The sequence below is a fragment of the Polyodon spathula genome, chromosome 6, assembly GCF_017654505.1.
Source record: "Polyodon spathula isolate WHYD16114869_AA chromosome 6, ASM1765450v1, whole genome shotgun sequence".
Classification (NCBI taxonomy): domain Eukaryota; kingdom Metazoa; phylum Chordata; class Actinopteri; order Acipenseriformes; family Polyodontidae; genus Polyodon; species Polyodon spathula.
In genome coordinates, this window is record NC_054539.1 from 12664961 (window position 1) to 12682546 (window position 17586).

Consider the following 17586-nt stretch of genomic DNA (forward strand, 5'->3'; position numbering starts at 1 on the left):
AGCAAATGTATACAAGACACTGCTTGTCCTAGAATCTTATCAAGCAGCTTCCTGAAGGATCCCAGGGTGTCAGCTTCAACAACATTACTGGGGAGTTGATTCCAGACTCCCACAATTCTCTGTGTGCCTCCTATTTTCTGTTCTGAATGCCCTTTTATCTAATCTCCATTTGTGACCCGTGGTCCTTGTTTCTGTCTTCAGGTTGAAAAAGTCACTATCAATATCTCTTAGAATTCTGAATGCCTGAATCAGATAGCAGCACAGTCTTCTTTGTTCAAGACTGATTAGTTTAAATCATTTTAGCCTGTCTACCTAGGACATGCATTTTAAATGACAAACAAAGCATACACATAAACACATTTAAAGGCATATTAAACAGATGAGAAATTAAATAATTTACATGAAATAAAATAGCCTTCAAAGTGGTGTAAATGTATAAATGCAGTATTACATATCGAGAATACTGGGAGCATGTTCAGTGTGTGTTGCGCTACCTGCTGTCACGCAGCGCGCGTGGATGGGTATGGGTCTGTCTTTTTGTGTTCTCTCTCTCTCTCTCTCTCTCTCTCTCTCTCTCTCTCTCTCTCGTCGGTTCTTGGTCTTGCAGTTTTTCAGGTCGTTACTAATGGTCACTTTCACCACTCTCTCACAACTCGCATTCAAACTCACATCCTCCCCACCCCAATCTGCTCTCCTCCAATCCTGCAGCACATAACTCTCCCTCACCCCCCCCCCCCCCCCCCCCTTCACATTCTGCTGCTTTCCAGATTGACGACTTGTCTTTTTCATCTTCTTTGATTCATTTCTTGTCAATTTGGTTCCACATATTAAAAAAACAGAGCTCGAAAACATTTTCGATCAGAAGTAACATGCAACTAATGAAAGTGCAAACAGGTGACTGTGTCAGCTGACAATGTTGTCACATGTTTATAGTCACTATACAGACGCTACCGCGGATATAAAGAGATCTGCGGGTTTGCAGGGCTGTGTGTGTGTGTGTGTGTGTGTGTGTGTGTGTGTGTGTGTGTGTGTGTGTGTGTGTGTGTGTGTGTGTGTGTGTGTGTGTGTGTGTGTGTGTGTGTGTGTGTGTGTGTAATTTTTGACCCCTCCTAATGATGTTACTTTAAAAATGCATTCGTAAATTGCAATTGTTTGTGGTTAAGGAAAAAAAAAAAAAAAAAAAAAAATTAAAGTATTCAAAAAATTTTAAAAAATAAATCAAAAAAACAACTCCAGCCAGCTCTGATTAAGTATTTTATTCCCGTGTGACTTCGGGGGGCGGGGTCTAGCTAAGATCAAACTGAAGGTGTGTCTGGGCTAAAAATGTGGTGTAATTATGACTCTGGAAAATGGATACAATGGTGTGCGTGCATTAATGTTGGACCAGCATGTTGCAAATGAGCTTTTGTTATCACTATTACTTTTCGCTGTCAAAAAGCTATCTAATAATGACTCGGCAAAAAAAAGATACACGAAAATGCATGTCATGGTGGGTGTTGCATTACAGACCTAATCTAAGCTCACTGTGAAATTCGAGGTCCAATGCTCTGGAATGCTGTAGTCAATAACTAAAGTCAATATTTTCATAGTATAACCTTAAAATAGTCAACAAAAAGTTTATCAAAATTTGATGAATTCATCAAAACGTGTATTTAAGTAACTCACAAGTTAATACTTAGATATTTTTTTGTGTTTTTTTTTTTTGTTTTTTTTTTACCAATTTAAATCATTTGTCCTTAGCATTCTGTTTCTTCCACAAATAATATTTTCCACAACTGTGTTATTCAACCTGCACACAGTGCACACCAGATGGCATTCCATACTTGTCATTCACTTTACCAATACAAAACAAAAAATATATATTATAAATTATTAAAATTAACTATTGCTTATTACTGTAGATCCACGTGATTCATATCAAGAAAGTGTTTCATCAACACTGTATACCAAAGTCTACATTAAACAAATAAATAAATAAATAAACAAAGCAACAAACAGGCTCCTCCTGGTATAATTCTTTTAAAACACAAATTTCAGTAAGATTCCCAACCATGGCTGTAAATACAAAATAAATATAAAAATAAAACAGTTTGACGAAAAATGATTACCATGACATATAGCAACTCTGTGTACAGAATATTGCAGAACAAGAATTAGCAATTAAATGTTAGATCACAATTTTATCATAAAGCGATTCTCTATATACAGTATATGCAAAAATGTAAATTTCACTAACAGGAGGATTTATGCATTGACAGACACCCACCCCCCTATATTCTCAGAATTTGACACTCAATAATTTATGCTAAATATTGTTAATACAAAGTTCCATAAACTGGATAAGCAGCTCTGCAGTAATATGCAAAAATAAAACTATGTGTGACACACAGATGGACAGACAGAAACCCCCATATATGCCCAGGATCTGATATTCTCAATAAGGTATTGTAGCTAAATAATATTAATACAAGTGTTATAACAATTGGACCACCAGCTCTACTATATCTCCTTTGCAGTGGATTTTTATCCCTGGCAAGGAGGATAGCAACAGCTGTTTCATCAAGATCTTTGGAATGCAGTTGGATTACACAAACTCATGAGCTAGGCATAAGTCCTTAAAGAGATACAAAAAAAAAAAAAATGCTGAAATAATATTGTACAGTATCCTAATATTCCTAAAGAAAAAAAAAAAAAACTGGATACTTAAATTATGTCAACTTCATTTAAACTTCACACCATGCCACTTCCATAACTGATACTCTTGAAAGTTATATTTTTTCTTACTGAATAGCTGTATCAGTGTTTTAAATAGTTACAAATGTCATGCTGTACTAGCCTAAATACAGCAGCTCTGCAAACAGTGCTGAAATAAAATAACGTCATCTATAGGGAATGAGTGGAGCCCAGAACAGGTACCAGCAGCTGGGTTATAACCCATCGAGCATCTGCACCAGGTGTGGCTAACGGGACCCACCACTCTCGAGCAGGCCTTGGTCAGACCTGACCTGTGCACGCTGCCAACTGTAATGAAGAGGAGAAGGACTTTACCGAGAAACCGGTGCACTCTTTCTACCACCCTGAAGGAACATCGCTGGGTGCTGTGGGAAGCCCAGGCATTTGTCTGCCCACTGTGCAATCATTGGGCGTCCCCCTAAGTTTCAGGACTGTGTTCGGGTCTAGGGAGGCTGACAGGACATTTGGCCTTTAACTGGGAGTGATATAGCAGGTCAGATGGTGCGTTTGCTGCAGCACTGTCTAATGAGCAAACCAGGAGACAGTGTAGCATTCTGTGGCTGACCCAGCAGCCAGAAAGCCCCACATGTATGGAAATAATGGCAGCAAAGGACCATGGGACTGTTGGGGAATTATTGCTGTTGTTTATTAGGAAGCATAGGTCATCCACTTTGATCCTCCATCTGGCTCTGTTTTGGGCTAGTTTCTCCAGTTCTTTCCAGGAATATCCGATCTCCTTCAGTTCTGCATCTGTGGACCTCTTCCAGCTGTTTTTGGTCTTCCGTGTTTTCTTTTCCCTTGTGGGTTCCAACTCAGTGACTGTCTGGTTATGCTTGTTGTTGGTTTTCTTCATGTATGTTCAATCCAGCACCACTTTCTTCTGTTGATTTGCGTTTCTATGATTTCTTGTTGTGTTCTTTCCCAGAGATCATTGTTCCTACTGGTGTTTGGCCTAAGGTTGTTCTGAGGCATTTACTTATGAAAGCTTGCAGTTTGTTTTGTTTACTGTAAATAGTTGAATTGTATTTCCTTCCCCTTGTTCCTATATGTGTTCCCGGTGTCTGTGTGTGTGTTATGTGAGCATTGGTGGCTGTTTGTGCATTCTTCTATGTAGTCACCATTGCTGCATTCCCTGGTCTGTGTAGTTGGGTGAGTCCTTCACTCACTCTATGCAAGGCTGCTCTCCTTTTTTTTACTTTTTCCTATTCCTGTTCCTCTTCCTGTTTCTGTTAGTGTTAGTGACAGTGTATTAAAGGGGCAGAGCCTTTCTCCAGAGACTCATGTTCTGAATGTAAAGCTGGGGATGTTGCTTAATTCTGGAGCTGTTGCTCTCTGTATTTGAAGCATTATGGATTTTCTTGTTGTTACTGTGTCTTGTAAAGCGCTTGGTGAAGGTGCTCCACTATGAAGCAATTGTTCCTTGGCTTCATTTTTTAAAAGATGGTGATCTTTTAAAGGTTACTACAATATTATACTGGGTAAATAAAATCAATACAAACGGGAATAAACTTTCCACGGAGTGATAGTTTGCAAACAGCTTCTCATTTCATTCAGTTGCAGGTTACTCTCATTTAGGTAACTTCACTGCATCTTAATACATGCCACCTACAGGGGTTACTAGTACAGTGACTGCTGGGGCACTCACCTTATTCATTCAACATGCAGAAACGTACCACGGGTAGTGTTCACATTCCATTGAAGAGATTTACATTTTTAAAAATTGATAATTTGTTTGTCAAGTTATTTCTGACTCAAACTATGTTATCCACTTAAAACCTTCATAGTACTGACTGACAAAATGAATGTCATACTCATAAACTGAGGTCTGCAGTGTGTATTTATGTAGCAGACATGCATATCACATATAAATATGCTATGTCATTGCTTATTTTTCGCCTTAAAATTCAGTTCAAATTATAAGCCTCCACTCGCTTGTGAGGATGCAGCGGCTTCTTTGAAGCTTTTGTCAAAAGTGCTTAGTCACTACGTGACGTTTCCGCCTGACTAGGTCACGTGGATTCAGTCATTGCCAAGTGACTGATACAAAAAGGTTTTCTTTTTCGCTATTGTATGTAGAGAGTACTCAGTAAGGTACAGAGAGAGAGCTGAGACGCGTACAGTTAGCAGGGGTTGACTGTATAAATTGTCTACATTCAAAAGTGAAACTAACTGAACAGCCTGTATTTGGCTAGCTCCAGTCCAGGCTACAATTTTATGGTCGCAGTAGACTAGCATTGCACTTTTGCATCTTTGTCGATATATTTAAAACGTTTATTTTTTTTATTTATTTTTTATTTTTTTTATAAGGCCTCCTTTTATTCGCATATCATTAAACAAACTACAAGGTTGAGGGTCAGTTATTTTTTTGTGAATGAAAAGGATCATTGAATTTATCGCTTAAGATTCGGTGTTCATAGTGAAAACACAGAACTTGGTATCGTTGAAAAAGGGTCAGTGTTTGCTCTCGCTGTATCTTGGTATCATGGGTTTGCTGACACAAGGGTCGCCATTGAACTGGGAAGAGACCAAAAAGTACGCGGATCATGTCAGAAAACACGGCATCATCCAATTCCTAAATATTTACAACAAATTGAAAGACCGACAAAAGGACGTCCTGAAGTGGGGTGATGAGGTAAGCCTGCACAGTGCTGTAGGATATATGTTTTTAAACTAAAACGTATCATACATTTGATCCCTCTGTTCACAAACTATTTTGATACTGGTGCTGTTTTTGGAATGATAGGAATCCATAGGTACTTTGTCGCACTAGTCCTAGTACTATAATAAACAACACTGACAGCCACAGGCCCTGAAGGTTGCAACATACGCAGGTGCTACACAGGTGCAGTGGTTTTGGCTGCTGTTCCTTTCTGTATTTAAATACAGAATGACGTTAGGGAAATATTATATTTACATTGTAGTTATCTATTGCATCATCGTTATGCAACTGTTCAATTTACAGTATGAATCGGTTATTTAATAATGTGTTTCTTATTACAACAGGATAATACACACTAAACAGTACTACTAGATACCATCCGTGTATATGCCGATTTAATTCTTAGGGTTCTCCACATTGCAACTTGTGCTCTGAGGAAAATTTTACAACCCTCCATTTGTTTGAATTATTTTGTTTTAAAATATGTTTAAGTGCGCCAATAAGCCAATTGGAATGCAGTGGCAAAGCAAATAATCTTTATTACTGAAGTAACTTAAAAAAAATAGATGGTGATTAAGTAGATTCAAGAAAATGCACAGAGTCCTTTTCTTCAATCAGTTGCCAGGTTTATTGAAATATGCAGGGAGTCTGGTCCCAGGTACAGGACAAACAGAATACTCAACATTACAATGCTTGCATGACATTAAATACCCTTCTGTATAGATGATCCACCTCCCCTTTCTCTGACATTTAACCAATGGTCAAGGTAATTTAATTTATTGTGTGAGTGTTAATGTGTGTGTGTCTGTGTGTGTAGTCTAGTGTGACAACCTCTGAACTCAGTGCATTCTTCACACTCCTGGAGACAAAAGGTCCATACATCTGCCTTTTGTTATCTCCTTGTGACCCCCTTTGATGCCAGTGGGATTATCTCTTTTGATCTCTCTGAAGTCTTTAGAGTTTGTTCCCTTCTAGTCCACAGCATTGTTATCTTTTTAGCTTGCAGTCAATGCTGGGCAAGAAACTTGTAGACACAACGTCTCTATCAATTGTAAGCAGTACATGCAATTTGAACCAAACAGTCTGCTATCTGCAATATTAGTCTCTTTTCAGAAAAAAACACCAGTATAGCTCTGCCAGTCCACATGCGTTGCAAACTGCTAATCAATTCTCAATCCATGTTTTCCAACAATTACTAAGTGTGTTTTGTTGTGAATAAAAGCATTTAAAAAAACAGGAAATGAGAATACAGAATAAGTCATATGTACAATTTTATCATTTGACCAGCAGTTAAGACATTTTGGACAGATACAGTTTTAGGATTTGACCAGACCTAGTAATGTACAGATTGCATTATCACTGAAACCTGTTTTAGCCAGACACTTGATGACTGGTATAGTTTTCAGAGATATTATTTGCTTAGTTTTCAGAAGTTTTAGCCAAAATGTGAAATTCTGACTAAAATGACAAGCTGCTACCTCAATAGTAATGTGAACCTAAAATTGTGACCTCCAACTTCTTTGATGCTGGTCTTATGAAGTGGAAATTGAATGCGTTGAGTTCCCTTTCAGTTGGAATAAGACCAACTACCCAGTACTCCTGGGATATGTTGTTTACTGAGCATTTTATGTCAGAGCCGTAGATAGGCCCTTCCGGGGAGTGACGTCCTCGGTCCCGTCTACCAAGGGATTAAGTAGTCACTCTGCGGAGATCACTTTTCTTTTGCTTCTCACAACCTGGTAAGTAAGGTAAGTTTACTAGCCTCTCCAGTTTCTGTGGCTGAGTCTGTGAAAGAGCTCTCACTATGAGTTTTCTGTAAGATCCCTGTAATTTTATTGCTGGAAGTCATCTTGCCATTTCCCCGGAATCACTAACTCAATGAGAAAAGAGACTCGTGATTCCTCCACCGGGACCCGGCTCTGCTGTGCCCGCTGTTGAGTCGACACCACTGGATTTAGTCGGCCTGCCCACTCAGTGTGTGCGACCCAAAAAAAAAAAAAATACTCCTTCAGCTTCTGTTGTGTGTGTATGAGAGAGAGAGAGAGTCCTTTTCACTGCCTCTTCTTGCTTCTAAGGCAGTGCTGCACACCGCTGCAAGCTACGTGCTGCTCCAGTTGTGTGACAGCACACGATCCAGACTAGACACCCAGCTCTGTGCCCTCAGTGCTTCGGTGCCCGTGGTGTCTTGGTACCCCAGAGCCTCGGTACCCTTGGTGCTTAAACACTCGGTGCCTTCAGTACCACAGAGCCTCGGTGCTCAGAGGCACCCTGCATCTGTGCCTCAGAGCCTCTGTGCCTCGGTGTTTCGGTGCATCAGACCCTCTGTGCTTCAGCATCCTCAGCACTCTCAAACGCTCCCTGCATTGGTGCCCTTGGTATTTCTCAGCCATTGGTGCCCCAGAACCTCTGCGTCTCAGTGCTTCGCTGCTCTCGGTGCTCAAACGCTTCCTGCATCGGTACCCTCTGTGGCCTCGTGCTCAGATGTTCCCTGCATTAGAGCCCTCAGAGCCTTGTGCCTTGGTGCATAGACAGTGCTTTAATGCCCTCAGTGCCTCAGTGCATTGGTGTTTAGGCGCACTTAGTGCTCAGGCGCTCTGAGCGTCGGTGCTTAGCCCCGGAATGTCGAGATGTCAAAATTCCCCCCTCCAGTAGGTCTGTCTAAGGACGCTGCATGCCCTAATGGCCAATGCAGAATAATGGAGGCCCAATTCAAGAAGGCATATGCACCTGGGCAACACGGCAGGCCTACTCATGACCCAGTTGGATGGCATTTTGAAATCGGCGTGCCTCCCTGAATCCGGAGCTTCGGAGCTGCGCTTGGTTTCAGTCATGCTGCTGCAGGTATCAGGCTTCCAATGGCAAGCCTCGGGCTGAAGCCTGGCTGGCCTTTATAGTGGCGCACAGACAGCTTTGGCTGTCCCAGGCAAGGGTCCCGTTTACAGATAAGTCTGCCTTGCTGGACGCACTTACAGTGCCTATAGAGAGTCTACACCCTCTTTCAAAATGTTCACCTTTTGTTGCCTTACAGCCTGGAATTAAAACGCAACTTCCAAGTGAAAAAAAATATTCTAGAAATTTGAAGAAAACTAATTAAAAATAAAAACTGAAATAGCTTGGTTAGATAAGTGGCCGTCCCCCTTGTAATAGCAATCCTAAATTAGGTAAGGTGTAACCAATTGCCAACAAAATTACACACCAAGTTAAGTGGCCTCCACCTGTGTTAAATTGTAGTGATTCACATGATTGCAGGATAAATTCAGCAGTTCCTATAGGTTCCCTCTGCTGGGTAGTGCATTTCAAAGCAAAGACTCAACCATGAGCACCAAGGAGCATTCAAAAGAACTCCAGGACAAAGTTGTTGAAAAGCACAGATCAGGGGATGGGTATAAAAAAATATCAAAGGCCTTGAATATCCCTTGGAGCACATTCAAGACAATTATTAAGAAGTGGAAGGTGTATGTTACCACCAAGACCCTGCCTAGATCAGGCCGTCCCTCCAAAATGGATGAATGAGCAAGAAGGAGACTGATCAGAGAGGCTACCAAGAGGCCAATGGCAAGACTGGTCAAAGTGTGCATGTGACAACAATATCCAAAGCACTCCACAAATCTGGCCTGTATGGTAGGGTGGCAAGAAGGAAGCCATTACTCAAGAAAGCTCACCTTGAATCCCATTTGAAGTATGCAAAAAAACACTTGGGAGATTCTGTAGCCATGTGGCAAAAAATTTGTGGTCTGACGAAACTAAAATGGAACTTTTTGGCCTAAATGCAAAGCGCTATGTTTGGAGCAAACCCAACACAGCGCATCACCCAAAGAACACCATCCCTACTGTGAAGCATGGTGGTGGCAGCATCATGTTATGGGGATGTTTCTCATCAGCAGGGACTGGGGCACTTGTCAGGATAGAAGAGAAAATGAATGGAGCAAAGTACAGAGAAGTCCTTGAGGAAAACCTGCTGCCCTCTGCAAGAAAGCTGAAACTGGGATGGAAATTCACCTTTCAGCATGACAACAACCGAAAGCACATAGCCAAAGCTACACTGGAGTGGCTAAGGAACAAAAAGGTGAATGTCCTTGAGTAGCCCAGTCAGAGCCCTGACCTAAATCCAGTCAAAATTTGTGGCATGACTTGAAGATTGCTGTCCATCAACGCTCCCTAAGGAACAGAGCTTGAACAGTTTTGTAAAGAAGAATGGTCAAATATTGCCAAATCTAGGTATGTAAAGTTGGTAGAGACCTATCCCAACAGACTCGCAGCTCTACTTGCTGCCAAAGGTGCTTCCACCAAGTATTAACTCAGGGGGTGGAGACTTATCCAAGTAAGAGCTTTCAGTTTTGTATTTTTAATATATAAATTTTTTCTCAATAAAGAACTTTTTCCCCGTTAAGTGTGGAATGTTGTGTGTAGGTAAGTGGGGGGAAAAAATCCTCATTTAAATGCATGAAACTGTGAGGCACTGACGCAACAAAATGTGAAAAAAGTTCAAGGGGGTGTAGACTTTCTAAAGGCACTGTATCTCCCCTGGCCATACATTCGGCCAGGAGTGGAGGAGATCCTGGAACGCCCCCATCGAGAACAGGAGGGATCCTGACAGGTGGCCTCAATGCTCCCTTCCCATGCACCGGTGTGGGAGAGGATGAGATGCTGGCGTCCGCCCGTGTCACACACTGTGACCTGGACGGTTCTGATCCCCACTGTGCCGTGTGGCGTCCTGAGGCATCGCCTTCAGGTTTTAGAGGCAGCTAATAACCGGGGCTGCCCGCAAGGGTGGGGAAACGCTGGACGTGAGGCCCCAGCACAACAGCGCTCTGGGAGGCAGTTTCAACACTGTCCTAGGCAGCCTCTAAAACAGGCTCCACCCCAGCCTCAACAGCTCCAACAGGTCCCCTGAGGGCTTGTGGCCTCACCCCCTCCCCTTTCTCACAACACCAGCTACAATACTGGTGCACTTGCACCTCAGACTCTTGGGTGCTTGACAGCATACACACCGGTTCCACGCGGGCCCTCCTCCCTTTCAAGGGATCATGGTTACATCTGTGAGCGACCCTCTCCAGTTCTTGGCCTTCAGGCAAGAAGTAAATACATTACTTATCAAAGAAGTTATTTGCCTCGTAGCCCCCACCTCTCAAGAGGAGTGGTTCTACTTAAGGTATTTTCTGGTGCCAAAAAAGGACTGTGCCCTTCACCCCATCCTAGACCGGAGATACCTTAACGGGTTCTTGAGGGAGAGGAGGTTCCAAATGTTGACAGACGGTCATATCCTCCAGTCTTGTCTGGCCGGGTGACTGGTTTACCACTGTGGACTTAAAGGACACTTACTTTCACGTCCACCTGGACGACTGGTTGATCTGTGAGACTGGGTCTCGCCCTCAGTGATGCCAAAAGTCAATTCATACCAGTGCGAAGTACGGTTTATTTGGGTCTCTGGCTGGACTCCCTTACAGTGCTAGCCTACCTGTCAGACAACAGAGTAGCTGCCATTCACAACTGTCTAACCAATCGTATCGACAGTACAATTGGTGTTGTGTCAGAAATTACTGGGTCTGATGGCCGAAACTTCATCAACCATCCAGTTGGGGTTACTCATAATGCGCCTGATTCAAGCATGGCCTAAATGAAACAGATACCGTCGGCTGGCTGTGTCTCGCTTATCCTGGGAAACCCTACGCTGCTGGAGGCAAGCCACTCACCTGCACGAAGGTATAAGGATGGGAGTGATCCACAGACGTCGGTTGGTGACAACAGATGCGTCCAATTTAAGGTTGGGGTGTTATCTGGGCAGGCAGAGGAGTCCGCAGATCCTGGTCGGGTCCCTGCATATAAATGCACTGGCACTGCGAGCGGTTCACCTCGCTCTTCAGCAATTCTTCCCAGTGCTCCAGAGGAGACATGTCCATAAGGACAAGGACAACATGTCTGTAGTAGCGTATGTCAACTGCCAGGGAGGACTTTGGTCCCTGAGGTTGCACTGCATAGCCTTTCGTCTATTGACCTAGGCAAAAATGAACCAGCTGTCTATCAGGCTGTTCATCTCCCTCGAATGGTGAATTGTGCGGCGGACTTCCTCTTGAGGTGGTAGAGCGCATTTGGCAATGTTTCGGGAAGGCCAGAGTCCATCTTTTTGCCACGGCAGAGACAACTTGCTACCCACTTTGGTTCTCCCTCCTCTGCTGCGGCGGTCCACTATGCGTCTACTCCCTAGCCCACAAGAGGCCCTGGATGCTCTTGTACAGATTCCTGCCAATACCGTTACTCCCGGCCTTCCTAGAGAAGGTCCAGAGAGAAGGCGACAGTTGTCCTTGTGGCCTCCAGATGGCCCAGGAGAATCTGGTTTTCAAACCTTTGCCATGCCTGGGAGATCCTGCTACGCATGGATCTCCTCAGTCTGGCACGCAGAACCAGACAGACTCCCAACTGTGGGTCTGGTACCTGAATGGGACAGTCTGTCTGCCTTGGGGCTCTCAGGCGCAGTTGTCAGTACTAGCATTCTGCAGAGGGCCTCTTCCACAAGGTCGTTTACGCCTCGAAGTGGAGGTATTTTCAAAGCTGTTGTATGACGAGGTCATGACCTCATCTCTTGCCCAATTGCAATCATTTTACAGTTTCTGCAAGACCTGCTAGAGGAGAGTAGATCCTATAAAAATATATTAACATATTTTTAATCTACATGTGAATGTTTTATTCCATATGGATTACCTGTAAAATAATATGATTTTCAATCAAAGGTCAAAATGTACCCTTCGTTACAGCCCTACATAGAATATTATCTTCAAACAAGTGCTAAATCAAACAAGCGATTCTTAACAATGGGTCAAGAAGGGTGCTTGGTAACTGATCTGATTTTTATTTTTAGATAGCTGTGGTATCACAGGGGTGTGCAATTCGTATTGCCCGACAACCAGGACAACAGATTTTCTGTTATACTTTGCCCATCGGAGAAGTAGTAATTTATTTATTTATTTATTTATTCCTATGTTCATTCTGTTGCTAGAAAGACACTCCCGGTATATTTTTAGAGCAAGAGCGACACAAGTTTCTGAAAACTGAATAGTCTAGCACCTGCACACTAACATTTTTAAAAGTGTTCACGTCCCACCCCTATCACTACTGATTGGCTAGCTGTGGGAAAGCTGATATTCTGTTGGTTACAAAGAAACCCTGAAATGGCTGCTAAGAGAGCCTCTGGCAATCTTTTAAATTTAAGGTATTACACCACCCACTCTATCGCAGGTGTGGGGGTCCAATATATATCAAGGGCCGCGATATATAGCTAGTGCATTGCTGCCACATTTGAAAACCTCATTGGCTAAAATAAAAACCAAGCCCAGCCATGCAGCATATGACAGGCTGCATAAAACGTGACAATAAGCAGGTTTGAGAGATGATGTTGAGAGGTAATTTCTCAAAGAACCTATGGTGCATAGCAAGTGGCTTTTGAGAACCTCATTTTTACAGGGTATGTTTTTCATCAGACTGTATGAAAACTGATACATGAATGACATTCCCCCTGTTGACAGATGAGACTAGATCCTGGGTGCGCCCCTGATACACAGCTCTGTAACAACCAACACTGTTGCAAATCTTTATTATTATACCATAACTATGTTCCCTCTAAGACTTTCATTTAGTTAGCCACTGTGGCTAAAGAAACTTAACATTTTTAGTCACACTGGAAAAACTTTAGCCACTTAACAGTGCTATAAACAAGTTATAAACATACTGTTTCAGCAAGGCAAAAAAACGTGTATTCTATCTGAAAACATGCAGAAATTTGCCATATAATACCAGACCCTATCATTTACAATGCACATAAATATTATATTTAATTTGCACTATAACTCTGATTCCCATATTCCCAATAAATGGCAAACTTGGTCCCACGTGAAACAACGTTACAGATTTCCTAAATTCTGAATAGGTTTGCAGAGATATTCATGTACTGCGTAATTCTTTACATTATTTTGACTGAGTGTATTCTTTCCACTACAGAATGGTAAAGCAAAATTGTGGCGGTAGACAGTGCTATTAGCGTATGTTAATATTAATGCCTCCCTGACCATCCGCAGCTCTAGCTACACAAGATTGTACTAATGTGATTAAGAAGAATTGTTCAGCCAATACTGTGTTTAAAATGTTGCACCAATTCTGACATTAAAACTCAATAAATCTTAGTTCTGGCATGCCATCTGTGAAAATGTTCTTTTGTGACCAGAGGGTATGTTTGAAACCGTGACTGCTTCACCTCCCTGCGATTAGTGTCACAATCATATTTTATTTGTGTGCATGGGTAGAGACTGGTATTCCTTGGGCTTCATCTTTCGGAACATGATTCTGGTAATTGGTCTGTACAATTTCTTTTATAATTTTTTTTTCCCCTGTTTGAATGCCATGTCGTTTTTTTTTGTTTCTGTTTGTTTGTTTTTTACAAGCAGCGATGTCTGCTGATTGTTTCTATTAGAGCTTCTGTCCTCCCGTTTTGTGGCATGCATATGTTACGTGATCAAGCTAAAGAGCTAACATTTGGCAAAATGAAAATCAAACTAAACAGTCTTGTATCTCATAAATAAATAAATAAATCGTTCAGACGAAGAACAGTAATGTGTATTCCAAACAGTTTTGACATCTTAAGTCTTTTTTTTATTTAAAGGTCTTTAAAAAATATATATATATATCCAAAGTTCCACAATTTTACAATAATCCTTTTGTATGGCTTCAGTTTCCCACAGATAGATTTTCATATAGTATGTAGGATTTAAAATATAAAATCTGGGATACAGTGCATGTCCAGTTTTACTTGCGATAAGTGGAAAAAACATTTATGTTGTGTATTCCTTAATTATGAAACAACAGTGGTGAACAGAGCCATTGGAATAGTTCTTTAAAAAACAAACTGCAACATGCTTGGTGTGGGTGGGAATTTTACAGTGCTGTGCTCTTGCTGCAATTGTTATTGATATAGGATCTTCAGAGTGCTGTTACTTGGTGCACATTCCTGCCTTTTGTTGTTTTTAGATTAATCCCAAATTTCAACAGAGAATTACATGGTGTGAACATCAGTGCAAAGAAAGAGAGTTTGATGAATTGGAAAGGATGTGCTGGAACACATTTTATTCCAAACAGAAATGGATTGTACTTGTTAGCTGAGTCTGCCTCATATTTAAACAAAGAAAATATTGTCTTGATTTTGAAAAAAGATAAATACGGTACGAAAAACAGTAATCTGGTGCAATGACAATGTTAGGGTTTTTTTTATTATTATTATTATTTTATTTATTTGACAGAAAAGTAGTCAAATGAGAAATGTTACCAACAGAAAATACGAAGAAAAAACAAAATAATTTGTGGTGCTATCGCCAACCTAATTTCTTAATGGACTGTCCTATATACATTTATCAACAATAATGGATGCATCAACAAAACATTAGGATTTTTATCAGACGCTCCAATAACTAAGAATGCTGCTATACATAAAGTAGTTAAATAGCAAGTTACAACTTGCTTTTGATTAAAAAAAAGTAAAAAACGAAGCACTTGAGTTTAATTAACTGAAAAAATATGCATGCATCTGCACTATATGTCCCTTTTAGACAAAGAAGAATACAAATGTAAACTACTTAACAAAAATCAATTTGATCTGAAAAATTGCATCTTAACATTGTCAAATGCATTTACCATTAGTTCAGCAAATCGCCAAACATCGCTTTCCTTTACCCCAAAAATGTACAATCTTCATGTCAGTGTCTCGTTATTTTTAAATAAAATAATTCTGTACCTTTAATTTTCTAAATTTGGAAAATGTAAATGAAATATTAAGTGATGTGATTTGTCCAGGGGCTGAAAGGTTTGTATCCTAGCAAAGTGCTGATGTTGGCTACCTACATAATCTATAAGTGCATAACTACATAATCAAAGTCTTAATGCAAACTGGCAAAGGGAGACTTCAAATTGCACTCTAATTTGATGCATCAATACACCAGTATATAATCGAAGTTCAGGAAATTTGAGTCCGAATGATCAGTAATTCTTGCATCTTGGAAAAAATCCACAACCTACCATAGGGTTATAATTAAAGGTAAACTTGGTATAGGTATGAAATGTCATTGTTATCCTAACTTTAATTTCTTCTTGAAATTCTAGTTTAGATTAGGTTTGTATAATTTTTGTTCCAGCCATCACATCCCCTGACTTTTTAAAACTTTGTAAAAGTTTAAAGCACCCCTGATCTCAGTAGAGCTCTCAACCACGTCTAAATGCTCAGTAAATCGGGTAAACCTGCATGTAGGCTAACCATTAACCCATTATCCTGAAACACTACACAAAGGGGAAATTGTATTCCTGAAATCCACTGGGGTGCTGCAGGGTGTCTTATTTAACTCTTGCATTACATTTTTACAGGGCTGTCATTTGTCTGTTTACCTTGACCCCCTTTGTGGATGTCACATCATTATATGGCTGGTCCCTTTAGTTGGCTCTTTTTAGTTTGCTTTGTGATGTTTGAGTATTTAGAGCTGTTCAGAAAAAAAGAAAAATACAATGATGCTGAAACAAGTGAAATAGCTGTGGTGGCAAAACCCTACATTTCTTCAATATTTTGTGGTGTGTTTTTTTTTTTTTTTTTGTTTGTTTTTTTTTTTTTTCCTTTAGGGCTACGGTTAGGTCGTCATGGTAGTTTTCCTCCTCCTATTTTGAACCTTGGCTGGAATGTGAATTACAGTTTGCTCAATCAACTTCCACTCTAAATGTTAAATAATGTTGCCATAAAATTGTAAAAAAATAAACTGTTTCCCTGCTGCATTGTTTTACCCTGACCAAAATAATTATACAGACCACATACTTTAGATACTGGCTTTGCTGTTGGTACACAGCTGTTTTTTTTGTTTTTTTCATTGTTCCTGTTTTCCAGTAAACATTAACTGTTCACATTGTTTTAACCGCTAACCATATCACTGATGCAGATATCTTTTCACACAAACATTTTATTTCATGATTACAAACTGTTCCATTAGAAATGCTTTCTCCTAACGTTATGTCAATTTCTGTTTTAATTCAGATCCACTCATTCAGTACTTGAACATTCATTTTGAATATTCCTGATTTTGCTGTACTTTAGGTTGAATACATGTTGGTAGCGATGGATCACAGCAATCAGAAAGTTCGCCTGGTGCTCAGTGGAGGTGATATCTTGCACACTCTTCAAGAAAAAGGTGAAAATACCAACCCCAAGTAAGTAAAATGAACATTCACGTTGAACATTATATTCTGTTCATGCTTTGGACTTGCTAATTCACATTTTAACAAACAAACCCCTGGATCCAGAGGTGCCATCACGGATAAAAAAAAAAAAAAAAAGTGTGTTTGGGGCACCCCCCCCCCACACAATAATGGGCGAAGGGGGAAGGGGAGGAGGGGGAGGAGAGAGGGGGATCTCCCCCTTGGGGAAGAACCCCCCTTCTTCTCCCCCTTTTCTTCTTCTCCCCCCTCCTCTCCCCCCCTACCCCCCTAACCCCTTCCCCTCCCCCTCCTCTCTCCCCCCCCCCCGAGCTCTCGGGGGACGGGGTCCCCTCCGCTTCTCCGGGATGGGGGGAGGGGAGGCGAGAGGGGGAGGGGTGAGGGAGAGGCGAGAGGGGATGGGATGGGGGGAGGGAGATTCGCGGAGGGGAGGTAGGGGGACTTGTGGAGTATGGGAGAGGGGTGTGTAGGGGAGATGTACTCTGGGAGAAGTCGTAGGTGTGGGGTGAGGGGGATGGGGACCACAGGAGGCAGATGTGGTGAGCACCAAGAGGGATGTTGGGTACTCCCCTACCCCTCCCCCACTCCTGTAGTCAGGGGGGGGAGAGAGAGGGAGGAGAGGGGGGGGCACAAGACCAATGTTGGACCAACAGACCTGTGCATAAAAAAAACCCTAATTTTGTATGTTGCAAACACAAGGGCAGCTCTCACTGCTAGTAACATTCTATAAAGAGGCCATTGTAAAGCACCTGACCTTATCCTGAGCTTCTATTACTACAGCTGAGGTATGACATACAGGAGGGTAAAATCACAAATCTGCATATCCTTCCACTGTAGTAACATTCTGTGACAAAGTTCCCACCCCTGTGTATATTATTTGTTATGTGTTGCGTGTGGTGTGTCTAAATGTTGGTGTATAGACATTGGTACACGGGATATAAACGGGTCTGTGTAACACGAGT

The 17586-nt window shown here is 41.4% G+C and overlaps 1 protein-coding gene across 2 annotated transcripts in view; it reads left to right on the forward strand.

Annotated features, from left to right (window-relative positions):
• The window catches only part of LOC121316852 (glutamate--cysteine ligase catalytic subunit-like), a 39821-nt gene that overhangs the window by 6161 nt on the left and 16074 nt on the right, over positions 1–17586 (forward strand). The window contains exons 1-2 of one of the 2 annotated variants that reach the window (XM_041252128.1): positions 4797–5365; positions 16506–16618. In XM_041252128.1, the coding sequence (XP_041108062.1) occupies positions 5216–5365; positions 16506–16618 (263 nt within the window). In that variant the 5' untranslated portion in view covers positions 4797–5215. Of the gene's footprint in view, positions 1–4796; positions 5366–16505; positions 16619–17586 lie in introns of those variants that run through there. The other variant, XM_041252129.1, reaches the window with a different exon arrangement.